This window comes from Callithrix jacchus, chromosome 4, assembly GCF_049354715.1.
Source record: "Callithrix jacchus isolate 240 chromosome 4, calJac240_pri, whole genome shotgun sequence".
NCBI lineage: Eukaryota > Metazoa > Chordata > Mammalia > Primates > Cebidae > Callithrix > Callithrix jacchus.
In genome coordinates, this window is record NC_133505.1 from 159154302 (window position 1) to 159167947 (window position 13646).

A 13646-nucleotide genomic window follows, 5' to 3' on the forward strand; every position below is an offset into this window, starting at 1 on the left:
AGGGTCTCGCTATGTTGCCCAGGCTGGAATACAGTGGCTATTCACAGGCATGATCCCACTACTGATCAGCATGGGAGTTTTGACGTCCATCATTTCCGACCTGGGCCGGTTCACCCTCCTTAGGCAACCTGGTGGTCCCCCACTCCTGGGGGGGGTCACCATATTGATGCTGAACTTAGTGCGGACACCTGATTGGCATAGCGCACTACAGGCTAGAACTCCTGGACTCAAGCAATCCTCCAGCCTTCCAAGTAGCTGGGACTATGGGCACGCACTGCCATGCCCAGCTAGACTTTCTTAAACAAAGTACTTTCTTTTCTCACAAAAGATGTTTATAAATATATATATTTAACAGATAAATACATACTTTTATATAAGATATATATTTAACACATAAATATTTATCTGTATATAATATATAATAAGATATATTTATACAAGACATGTTTATCTTTAACAAATATATATAGTAAGTATATATAATCTGTTAAATATATTTAATGTAAATGTATAATTTAAGTATATTTATTAATAAATAATGGAATTAACTATTATAAATTATTTAAATATATATTTAATATATAAATATATTAAATAGAAAATATATGACTTGGAAAATATTGAAATTATAAAGAAGAAAACAAAATAGCTCATCATCTTATAACCCAGAATGAACTTTAAGAGTTAACTGCTGATGTACATTTGGGCATATTTTTAGGTATTAATCATTGAGGTCATGACATAAGTATAGTTTTCCATCTTTCTTTTTCACCTGACATTAGTGTAACTGGAAAAAGGTCCCAATCCACACCCCAAAAGTGGGTTCTTGAATCTTGTGAGAGAAATAATTTGGGGCAAATCCAGAGTAAAATGAAAGTAAGTTTATTAAGAAAGTAAAGGGATGAAAGAAAGCCTCTCCACTGACAAAGTAGGGTGTTCCCAAAAGCAGGAAGAGGCATGCAACCACCTTAGGTACAATATCTGCTTAGAGATAAGACAACAAAGCAAAAACTCCAGGAGAAGATGTGCTCTACAAGGGCCTGTAACAAAAGATTGTTATTCTTTGTGTAACTGCTGTCTTCCATAAGAATCTATGTTAAAAATCTATGTTAAAAGCATTCTTGGATCTATATATAATATATTTAATATAGATTCAAGAATGTTTTTATTCTTAAGGTATCAGGACATCAGGACATTTCCTGAGTCTGTTATTTCCCAGATCTATTAAGTCCTGGGTCTCTTTGGTAAACATCAACCTGTCTCTTTAACCATAATTATGCTGTGACTCATATGCCTATCCTGGGAATGCTACCCAGCAGGTTTCATCCTCATTTACTCACTCAGCTCCTATTCAGGTCCCTGTGAAGTTGCTCTGGTTCTCACATCTCTGACATTAGAAAGAATATAATGGACTTTCTTTCTTTCTCTCTCCCTTCCTTCCCTCCCTCCCTCCCTCCCTCCCTCCCTTCCTTCCTTCCCTCCTTTCCTTCCTTCCTTCTTATGGAGTCTTGCTCTGTCACCCAGGTTGGAGTGCAGTGGCATGATCTCAGCTCACTGCAACCTCTGCCTCCCAGGTTCAAGCGATCTCCTGCCTCAGCTTCCTGAACAGCTGGAATTACAGGTGCCCACCACCATGCCTGACTAATTTTTGTATTTTTAGTAGAGAACGGGGTTTCACTATGTTGGCCAGGCTGGTCTCGAACTCTTGACATCAGTGATCTGCCTGCCTTGGCCTCCCAAAGAACACAATGGCTTTTCTCATAGTGCATTCTTTTTAAGTAAACACAGGCTGCTTTACTTCCTAAAGGATTCATGTGAGAACTCCCCAAAATAGAGTCTGTGGTCTGCGTTCTCTCTTTAGCTTTTGAGCCAGATCGTCTCAGGACCTGACGATGTCTTTTTCACTGTGCCCCATGATGCAGTCAACCAGTTTACCACTCAAGTCATAGAAACCTGGAAATTATCCTTGATTCCTCCCTCTCTTTCACCCAGTTCAAGTCTCCAAATTGGAGAATTCTAGCTGCTTAGTATCTCTTGACTTTGTCTTCTCTTCCTAATCCCCAAAGAGAGGCCTTGTCATCTTTTACTGATATAGTGAAAACATCTTTTGTATTATCTTACCTTTCTCAATGTGTTTTCCAAAGGCTGCTAAAGTTTCTTTCTTAAAATACAAGTCTGGACTTGTCCTTTGCAGGCAGAGGCTTCAGAGTGACTTTAGGATAAAGTCCAAATTCCCAACAGACTTTTAGGATCTTTTTCTTGTCGCTCTATTGTTATCTCTTATCCCTTTTTCCAGCACCAAAAAGAGCACTCCTCACCCTTACTGCTAGGGTTTCAACACACATTTTTATCTAAACACGTTCCACAAGTAGGCTGTCAGGTTTGTCAGGACTCAGCCCAGTGTCACCTTTTCCTGAGAAGCCTTCCTACATTTTCCTCTTAAACCCTGGGTGGGTAGTTGGGTTGAGTACCCTCCTTCGCCCTCCATCTCTGCACTAATTACACTATATTGTAATTATCTCCTTTCTATCTGTCCCCTCCCCAAATCAACTCCCTGTGGTGGGGACAGGAAATATTCTTTGTACTCCAAATGCCTACCCAAAGTCCTTTGGGAAAGTACTCTATGTTTGTTGAATAAATAAACAAACATCTGTATTCCCAGAATTTTGGGAGACCAAGGCAGGAGATTGCTTGAGGCCAGGAGTTTCAGACCAGCCTGGCCAACATGGTGAAATCCCATCTCCACTAAAAATGCAAAAATTAACCAGGCGTGCTGGCAAGTGCCTGTAGTTCCAGCTACTGAGGAGGCTGAGGCATAAGAATCACTTAGAATCAATCACTTGAACCTGGGAGGTGGAGGTTGCAGTGAGCCGAGATCATGCCACTGAGCTACAGGACAGAGTGAGCCAGGTCTCAAGAAAAAACAAACTCATGATCACTGGAAGGACTTAATTATATTCCATTATATGCAAATGTTTACTTAATTATATTCCATTATATGCAAATGTTTACTCCAAAAAAATTATTTGACATTTAAATTTTCTTTAAAATTTCACTACAGTTATTAATACTGCGGAAAATATTCTCTATATTTCAGATTATAGCCATAATGAGGAGTCCAAAAAATATAGTCAACAGGCCAGAGTTGTAACATTTTTGACAGTCACCATCCATTTTGCCAATTATTTTTCAAGGAGATTTTACCAGGATACTAGCAGTGTTTGAGAGCTCTTACTTCCTTAAATATGAACTTGAAAGAAACAGTTACAAACCTGACAGTTAACTTTTTCTTTCTTTCTCTCTCTTTTTTTTTTTTTTTGCTGAAATTTGCATTTCTAGACTTCTAAGGATGTTGGCTTTTTTTCATTGTTTTCAAATCAATGGTAACTTAAGTCCTGTCTGTTCATATCTGTGCATATCTTAAAGCACAGCAAAAGATTGGAGTTGCTTAAGAAAGGCATTGTGGAAAGAGTATGCAAGGCTGATCAGAGAAGAAAGACTCTGGATAGAGGAAAAGAATTAGGAGCTGTTAAAGCATTCAAAAAAGCGGGGAATGGGGCTTTGAGCGAGAGCCCTGTAAACAAGAATGGAAACGGCGATTCATTAAAAAGCCACAGGTATACATAAATGAGAGAGAAAATCTAGAATACTTGAGGATACCCCATGTAACTCCTATAAAAGTTCTATATTTTATTACAAGATAACTAGCCTGTTAACTATCTGTATCTAATTTAAGCTCAAGTCACAAAAGGATGAAATAATTTCCTGGATGACGTGACTGACAGAAAAGGAACATTTTTGTCATGTAACTTCAGAGGAGATGAAGTAATATCACCAGCATGTGATATGGACTGGTGGCTTGCTCTGGGCTGCCCGACCTCCTGTGGAAGGTCAGATGACAGGCCTGGCTGAGGGCCGAGGGCTGAGGGCTGAGGGCTGAGGGAGGAGGCGGGAGATCTCGCACTGAGCACCTGCATGTGCCAGGTTTGCATGTATGTACCTGACACCATTTGATCTCATGATAAGTCTGAAATACAAATATTATTGGCATCTTCACGCAAATGATGAGAAGACAGAATTCAGAGAGGCAAAGCATTGTGCTCCAAATCACACACTGGCAGAGCTTGGCTTTCCTACCAGTCTGAGTGTGGAGCCTAGAATCTTTCCACACTTCATTGCATCTCTTCATGGAAAGATCTTCCCACCAGATCCCTGCAGACAAATGTTTCAAAGAAACTACAAAAAAATGAGTTCTACAAGGCTGATTGGTTTTGATCTTGGTATAAGGGAGGTTTAGGGAAGATCAAGGATATTTATTTATTCAATTACACGAAATTTCACGAGAAGTTCCTTTCTGTCCAACTGCTGAACAACTCAGGGGTACCTTAGCATTCTTTTTAGCTGGTAACTCCGGTAATTTTACATCACAGCCCTCTAAGTGTTCTTTCAGTCCGCCCAGTTAAATCAAATTGCCCTTGGTTACTTTTTAAAAATTATTTTTCCTAAAGTTACCTGATGCAAAATATATTGTTCCCGAAGCTGGCTTGCAGAATTCCATACAATATTTCCATGTGCCAAGACTTTAGCTTTCTCAATCCACTTCAAAATTAATTCAAGCATTTCATTGTATTCTTCTAAATGTGATGCTGCCTGAAAAACCAGCAACATTAAGGTAATAAGCATAAACTCAGCTTCTTGAGCTATAAATCAGTCTTCTCGCTCTTTGGACAAAACAGTCTGAGGGGTTGATCATTATAATATCCATGATATTCAATAAAAAAATCATTTCCCTGTTGAAAATCTGTCAAAGGTTTCTCAGTGACCTTAGGATAAAGCTCAAGTTCTTAATAAATTGAATTATTCCTTCCTTTCTTTATCTCTCTCCTTCCTTTCCTTTCTTTTCTTTAATTTTTTTTGAGACAGGGTCTCACTGTCATCCAGACTGGAGTACAGTGGCAGGATCATGGCTAATTGCAGCCTCCATCTCCTGGACTCAGCTGATCCTCCCACCTCAGCCTCCCAAGTAGCTGGGACCACAGGCATGTGCTACCACGCCCAGCTAATTTTTTGTATTTTTGTTAGGTTTCACTGTGTTGCCCAGGCTGGTCTCAAACTCCTAGGCTCCAGTGATCCTTCTACCTCAGCCTCCCAAATTGCTTGGATTATAGGAGCCACCATGCAAGGTCTTCCTTTATACTTCCCTGAATAAGAAGGTGGCAAGTGGGGATTATAGCAGGCAAAGTTTCAATACTATAATTAATGGGTTACCAACGCCTGGTTTTAACTTGTCCCTGATTCTATCAACAGATTTCAAAAGTCTAGTCTATATGCAACAATTATTACTTAATACTGAACCTATTAAGTCAAGGTAAGCTGATAGATATGTAGCTTACTTAAAGATACTTAAATTCACCCCAAACTGATTTCATAAAACATGTTAATGGGTAAATATTTATTTTATAAAATACTTCTCAGTTTTACAAAACATTCACTCCAAAGTTCATTTATAGAACCACCTTTGTCAGTGACTTTACCATATGGCTGGATATAAAATAAGGGCTGGATATAAAATAAGGGCCTAAGTCTTAGGAACACAGGTGCAGTATGAAATAAGCTACACCTAAACTGCTCTCTCATTGTCCATTTTATCTTTTTATTTATTTATTATTTTCAAAAGAGAAATGCAGAACATTGAAGTTTCTGCCTTGGAGGACTTGGATTGCTTGGCACGGAACACATACCTGATTGAGCTTGGAGAGCCGATTCTCAGCTTGTCTGCTGGTCTGCTGGTGAAGTTCAGTCAGTTTTCCTACCTTCCTGACCAGCGGCTTACCCAGTTGGCCATTCCGTTCCGAGAATTTCTGTACTGCTGCATCTAATTCCATTAACTTTGAATTACAGTCATCTAATTCCTCTCCCAGCACCTTGATGGTCATCAAAACCAAAGAACATTAGAGAACGGAAAATAAATTTCTCCAGGTTTTCCAAGATCAGACTGATTTTTGTCAAAGCCAAATATTATAATGAATACTTCTACTATAATTCTGCTCTGATCAGGTCATTTTTGTTTCTTCGGCTGGAAAGGCAGAACAGGATATGTTGTAATTCTGGTGTTTATTTCCTATGAGGCTGAGTTAGAGGGCTAACATTTTCCTTCTGCCCCACCCAAAAAGGATTAGAGTCCCTGAACTCAACAGAAGAAAGGCACAGATTTAACTACCAAGGACACAATCCGCTTTGGAATTTATATACTTGTAAATTCAGTCCTCCTTTGACACTCATCTTTCTTACACACGTGTACATGTATATTTATTAATATGGCTCAATTATAATGATAAGTTATGTAAGTGGATCTGTGTTGCTTCAGCTATAAAATTTCTCTACCACCGGCTTTTACTATTTGATTTCAATAAAGGTTCCTAAAAGGCTTTTATCCTATATCCCCCAATAGTTTTTGACTCCAAAAACTATTTAATTCATTCAGTAGTCACCCCTTCTATTTCTGCCTCTTACCTTTTGGTCAGTTTTAGCTTGAACTAAATTATCTGTCTTTGCTTTCAGCTTAGTTAGAATAGTTGTGAGGTCTTTAGCTATCTTCTGAATTTGCCGGCTGAGTTCCTGGCTCATGGCCTTGCTCTGCTCAACTTCTTTTATTCTGTCTTGGATCTAAAAAGCCAGTGAGAACAGCAAAACAAGCCATGGTTAAGAATGGATAATAGATATTAAAAATCTTAAATGATGTTGACGAGACACATTTTAACTGCTTTGGCACTGATATGCTTAGTCACACCAGCAATGTGCAGTTAGTCACAAGCTCTTCTCGCTTTCCCTGTTACCTGACTTCACCATCTTTATGTATTTGCTGCACTCTTTGAGTTCCAACAAAGATACAAGCAATGTGTGTAGAGAAATTCACTTATTAAATATTTATAAAAGCCAGGCACGGTGGCTCATGTCTGTAATCCCAGCATTTTGGGAGGCAGAGGCAGGCAGATCGCCTGAGGTCAGGAGTTTGAAACCAGCCTGACCAACATGGAGAAACCCTGTCTCTACTAAAAATACAAAGAATTATCTGGGTGTGGTGGCACGTGCCTGTAGTCCCAGCTACTCGGGAGGCTGAGGAAGGAGAATTGCTTGAACCCAGGAGGGGAGGTTGCAGTGAGCCAAAATCACACCACTGCACTCCAGCCTGGGCAACAAGAGTGAAACTCTGTCTCAAAAAAAAAAATCTTTACAGAATACTCATTATAGATGGTTGTGTAGACAGCTGAGTTTGAATCCTATCTTCTCCATTAAGTAACTTAATGACCTTGAGCACACACACTCCTCTAAGTCTTTTTCTTCATAAGATGGAAAATCCTTCCAAACAGTTGGAGACACACTTATTTGCTTCCAAGCACGTTTTAATAAGTGGCTGTTAATGACCTGTTACCTCCTTTTGTAACTTTCCAACTACAACCCTATACTATGCCAACAAAGTATTAAGCGCATCTAATAGAAAGGAAGGTGAAAAAAGACAATTATCATTTACAAATTTCCAATGGCTTTGCTTTGATTTGATAATAAACATCCACACTGTTGCTTAGAATAAAATGCTGAAGAAAAGATGTTAAAGTGGAGAAACATTTCTTTATATAAGTTAAAGATCTTTTAAAAAACCTTTTTATTTTGGAGAAAACACATCATTAAAAGTGCTGATGGTGTGTTTTGGCCTTCATTATTTTGAGTGTCAAAGTAAAGTAAATGAAATACATATGAATAAGTCTATTATAGGGAAATTTATCCAGAGAAACACCTAAATTTAAACTTAAAAAACAAAAAAACAACTATAGTTGTGCAGAGGCACAAACCTGTAATTCCAGCACTTTGGGAGGCTGAGACAGGCAGGTCACCTGAGGCCAGGAGTTTGAGACCAGCCTGGTCAACATGGCAAAACCTTGTCTCTATTTACTACAAATATAAAATATTAGCTGGGTATGGTGGCACATGCCTAGAATCCCCAGTATTTGGGAAGCTAAAGCACAAGAATTGCTTGAATCCAGGAGGCAGAGCTTGTAGTAAGCTGAAATTGTTTCACTGTACTCCAGCCTCGTGGACAGAGCGAGACTCTGTCTCAAAAACACAAAAAGAACATGAACCTGCCAAGTCATCCTTTCCAATAGATCTTCCATTGTCTAAGAAGAAAAGCCAAATATAGCAATTAAATACTTAAAATAGTAAATAGCATATAATAGTAGTTTAGGTCAAAGGCCTGATGCAGTAGGATCAGATTTTGATGAGATTTTAAAAACACTTTGCATCATACACTGAAGATTCCAAAAGTAGAGACAACTGTATGAATTTTATAGTTTGTACAATGGGATATTACTTTCTATTTCAATGAGTAGTTTAGAATTGTAGAATATCTTCTCTTTGTCTCATATATAATGGTTTTAATTAAATATTAACCGCTTTAGTAATAAGCCACAGAGTCCTAAAAATCTATATTTCCATACAGATGTTATTTGAGCCTATTTTCACTACATGAAATTGCGCCCTTCATGAGACCAGAGATAGAAATGTCACTCTGGTCTCAAAACCAAAAAGGACTATGTACTTTTTCATAAAAAAACAAGAATATTTGTTTTTTAGATTTATAGACGGGATTATGTTTCTTTTCACTCCTTTCCTTGGGTGTTTAGAAGCTAGGGTTACGCTGATTGCTCTTCTCTAGCAACATTAGGGGACCCACCTGCATGCATTTGAGGCAATAACTCATCCCTGCATTGACCTTATTATTCTTACTTTGATTTTTCCTTTCCTTCAATATATCTTCACCTCCTTAACTGATATTTTGTTGCACTACTGAAATGAAATAACAGCTGGAAGAGTCCCTGGTACACTCTAGGCATTCACTAAGTATTTATTGAACACATGAAATATATCTGACTTTTTGTTTCTTTAAGTCATTTTTTTAAAGGTGAGGGGAAGCAGAAAAATTATCTTTAATTGTATGGCATTAGTGGTCATACCTATGATCATCTTGCCTCTGAAAAAGACCTCTACTTTAATATTATTGTTCTATAGCCATCTATTTTTTTAAACTCTGTCTCCAAAAAGATATGATTGTATAAATCAGTAACTCACACAAGAGCATTGACCCTATAAACAAAATAGAAAGACACTCTTTCTTGATCATAGGTTTACCTGATCGCGGATCTTTAGGTCCAACGCCACTTCAGCCAACTGAAGGGAGAGTTCAGAAGGCAATATGGTATAAAGACTCAAATACTTATCCTTCTGTTCTTCCGCCATCTTCTCAATGTTCTGTCGGTGATTTGTGGCTTCTGTTAGGAGAATCTGAAGATCAAAACAAGAAATTTCTGGGAACCTGATAAGGAGGCTGTTATACACAAAGCTGTATATTGTTCATCAACATATAATTAAGTGTGGAATTAGAGAAATATCTTAAAATAATACAACACTCTTCTTTTGTCTCTGAATATAAAATACGTTCACTTTTAAAAACAAAGGAAATTCCCATGAATTGATACTAAATATCTTTTATGTAACACATTTCTGAAAATTTTACATTCAATATTCATTACATAAACACAAGCATGTCCTATTAAAATCAGGGCAATTGCTTTTTAAATGATGAATAAAGAGAATGAGGAGTTTTTTTATACCTGAAGTTCTTCAAGTTGAGCATCTATTTCTATTGTTGGATTCCCTAAATATTCTTTCGTTTCCTGAACCCAACATTTCACAGAATTGATCTGAGTCTCCACCATTTCTCGGTCCTTCAGTTCTTGCTTCACCAACTTTCCATTAGTCTTCACTTTCTCCTGCATGCTTCAGACACATTACAGGGATTAAACAGAAGTGATGTGAAGTAAAAGGAACCCTAATACTTGATAACATTTTATCCAATACATACACAGAAATGGGAAATCTAATATCTTGTTTGCAAGTAAAGACACTTCCAGTAGCACTTCAGGTCATGTATAACAGAAGAATAAATGTCATATAAAGTGAATAATTTATCCTTGAAAAATTGAGTTGACTGTCTCCCATGCCACTAAATTGCAATTAATTTTCCTATCTAAAGTATCCTGGAGATTATTTGATTATTTACTTTCTCTTTGGGAATCTACTAAAATGGTACATTTAAAAGTAATGTATAACTGGAATATATATATGGCTATTAGAAAGTAATCTTTAGGCTGGGCATGGTGGCTCACGCCTGTAATCCCAGCACTTTGGGAGGCTGAGGCAGGCAGATCACCTGAGGTTGGGGGCTCAAGACCAGCCTGACCTACATGGAGAAACCCCATCTCTACTAAGAATACAAAAATTAGCTGGTCATGGTGGTGAGTGCCTGTAATGCCAGCTACTCGGGAGGCTGAGGCAGGAGAATCGCTTGAACCAGGAGGTGGAGGTTGCAGTGAGTCGAGCTCATGCCATTGCACTCCAGCCTGGGCAACAAGAGTGAAACTCTGTCTCAAAAAAAAAGAAAAAAAGAAAGTAGTCTTTAAAGAAAGAATCAAACTTTGGAAATTTCATAATTGTGTTAATAATGTTCACATTTCAAGTCTTCATTTGAATTAATGTAAATTTTGTAAGAAGATTTTAAAAAGTGTTAGGTTACCCTGACATCACCTATAAGGGAGAGGTGAATGAGGTAATATTAGTAAATGACATGAATGAGGTAATTTTAGTAAATGACATGAATGAAGTAATATTAGTAAATGTAGAAATTAAATTATCTATGAATATTTTTTCTCTGGCCCAAGAAGTGAATCAGGGCTGGTTATATATCAAGATTAACCTGCTCTTTCTACTAAATTCACTGCCAGTCAATGGCTATCATTTACCTGGACTGTGATATTATCTTTGCTCCTGGATCCCTGTCACCCCAGATAGACAAGGAGTTCTCAAGCTTTATCGAAACTAAATTCTTAATAGCTCTCAACTGTTTCCCTCTCATGCTTCGTTTTTTGTAAATCACCCTTAGGAACTCCTTGAAAGTGACATTCTTTTAATATGGTGACCTCCTGGGAGCAGGGGCCAACCAAGTTGCCTAAGGAGGGGTGAACCGGCCCAGGTCAGAAATAGAGCAGGTCAAAACTCCCGTGCTGATCAGTAGTGGGATCTTGCCTGTGAATAGTCACTGCACTCCAGCCTGGGCAACATAGTGATAACCTATTATAAAAAAAAAAATTATAGAAAAGAAAGAAAGTGACATGCTTATTCCTTTCTTGCATGTCATTCCCCTGTTTGCAAAATGCAATGCCTAGCTCCATCGTGCTCAGGCTTCTGCTTAAATTTCTCTCCTCATCTGCTTGTCTCTGCATCGGATTCCCTCAGCTCCCTTTTCACACTTAAGGCTGCCTTAGTTGCTTATCTCTGCTGCTTGACTATAAAGGACATGAAGGTAGACACATCATGGTATCTCTAAGTACTATCAGATATGTATTTGTCAAACAAATGATTGAAGAGTTAAGGAGTTAAGGAAACTGAAAAGCAAAGATGATGAGAACAGATCCTCACTTTTTTTTTTTTTTTTTTGGAGATGGAGTCTCGCTCTGTTGCCAGGCTGGAGGGCAGTGGTATGATCTTGTCTCACTGCAACCTCCGCCTCCCTGGTTCAAGTGATTCTCCTGCCTCAGCCTCTCGAGTAGCTGGGACTACAGGCATGTGCCACCATGCCTGGCTAATTTTTGTATTTTTAGTAGAGATGGGGTTTCACAATGTTGGCCAGGTTGGTCTTGAACTCCTGACCTCAGGTAATCCACACGCCTCAGCCTCACAAAGTCCTGGGATTACAGGTGTGAACCACTGTGCCCAGCCAGATCCCTGCATTTTTAAGGTGGTGTGAAGGAGCACCTTCATACTCAAGTACCCTATTTATCCCTTTGAGTCAAGGCCAAGTTTCGTAACAGAATCAAAGTAGGTGCATAATTACTTCAGGCATCGATCTTGCATCGCGGTGATTTCCTGCGTAAGGGGGGGCTCTCCTCCAGGGGTAGGGAGGGCTCCATCCTGGAGCATGCTGAGGGCTTGCTGCCGCAGCATGCCCAAGGCCAACTGTTGCTGCTCCAGCTCCAGAACAAACGTGTCATGATATTCAAGAAGAGTTAAGAGTTCTGCTTTCGAGGCTTTCTCTGCTGAACTTCCAGGTAACTTATCTTGCAGCTGATCAATCATTTCAGTGGCTTTTTTAACCTGATGACAAATATGCATACTATGAAGTTCAATAATAAGTAACCTAAAAAAATAGGGTAATTCCCATAAATACCATGCACTAGTGTATGAAACCAATTAAAGATGATAAATTCTGTCCAGAATTAAAGATGATAAATTCCACATTTTAGGAAACTGGAACCTGAGCAACCTTCGTAAAAGAAAACATCACTTCTGTAACTCTAGGTTTAAAGCTTTAATCTCAAAATAATATTAGGACAATTATAGACTATATTTAATATAAAAAAAGCTTTTTTTTTTTAAAACTAAGCAAACAAAAAACTCTTTCCAATATTTAAGTTAACATAAATGAGTACCTTTAGGGAAGATATGGCTTAAAACATTTAAGCTTTAAAAGATGGAAAAAGTGGCTGGGCATGGTGGCTAGTGTCTGTAATCTCAGCACTTTGGGAAGCCGAGGCAGGCAGATCACCTGAGGTCTGGAGTTTGAGACTAGCCTGGCCAACATGGCAAAACCCCATCTCTACTAAAAATAGAAAAATGAGCTGGGCATGGTGACAGGTGCCTGTAGTCTCAGCTACTCAGGAGGCTGAGGCAGGAGAACTGCTTGAACCTGGGTGGTATAGGTTGCAGTGAGCCAAGATCCCAGCATTGCACTCCAGCCTAGGTGACAGAGACTCTATCTCAACTTAAAAAAAAAAATAGAAAAGGAAAAAGTTAAATATACAGCTTGAGTAATGATTAAAATTTCTGCTCATTTTCATGTTTCATGGTAAAGAAAAAATATCTTGGTCTTTTTCAAGGCCAGTTAAGAAAGCAAATGGGGCAAAATGGATTTGTTCTTTCAAAATGTAATTGCTTGGTTTTTCTCATTGAAATAATTCGACCCTGACTTGGGACTAAACTGTGCATTTTGTATTTTGTTTCATAACTTTGTTTTTATGTCATTGAAATAGAGATTTTAAAAAACCCTTTTTTACTTTCATAAGGCTGACTTCAAAAAGGAGCAAAATACTGTTTTTCCAAACACATGATAATTAGTGAGGAAAGAAGGGTGAGCCCATGGGCAATGGAAATCACCTTGTTGTTAAAGCCCTTCCACTCATCTACTGCATCTTCCAGGATCTTCTCCTGGTCCTGGGCCACAGCTCGAAGGCGTGTCCAGCGCTGCCAGACAGTGGTCATCGACCTGCTCAGGGCGGCTTTGCTGGCATCATTTCCGGTTTTCTCCAATTGCAAAGCTTTGTCCTCAAGGGCCACAATTTTCTCATGGAAAGAGTTAACCACTGACACTAAAGCCTAGGGTTGGGGTTGAGAGACAGAAGAGAGAAGACAAAGGAGAGATTAATAATTTTTAAGTTCTATGGATCTCGGTAAAGCCCAAAATTTCCTGCAGAAGGAAATGTTTCTATGTAAATGTATTCTCCTCTAGGAACTCTTACTTTTACATTTATTTTTTT

The 13646-nt window shown here is 38.5% G+C and overlaps 1 protein-coding gene across 33 annotated transcripts in view; it reads right to left on the reverse strand.

The window, feature by feature from the left end:
• The window catches only part of SYNE1 (spectrin repeat containing nuclear envelope protein 1), a 518696-nt gene that overhangs the window by 191287 nt on the left and 313763 nt on the right, over positions 1–13646 (reverse strand). For all 33 annotated transcript variants that reach the window (XM_078370315.1, XM_035297742.3, XM_035297743.3 and 30 more), the window contains 7 exons: positions 13267–13485; positions 11948–12207; positions 9669–9834; positions 9187–9339; positions 6514–6666; positions 5742–5924; positions 4513–4650 (listed from right to left, as the gene is read on the reverse strand). In XM_078370315.1, the coding sequence (XP_078226441.1) occupies positions 4513–4650; positions 5742–5924; positions 6514–6666; positions 9187–9339; positions 9669–9834; positions 11948–12207; positions 13267–13485 (1272 nt within the window). The remainder of the gene's footprint in view (positions 1–4512; positions 4651–5741; positions 5925–6513; positions 6667–9186; positions 9340–9668; positions 9835–11947; positions 12208–13266; positions 13486–13646) is intronic.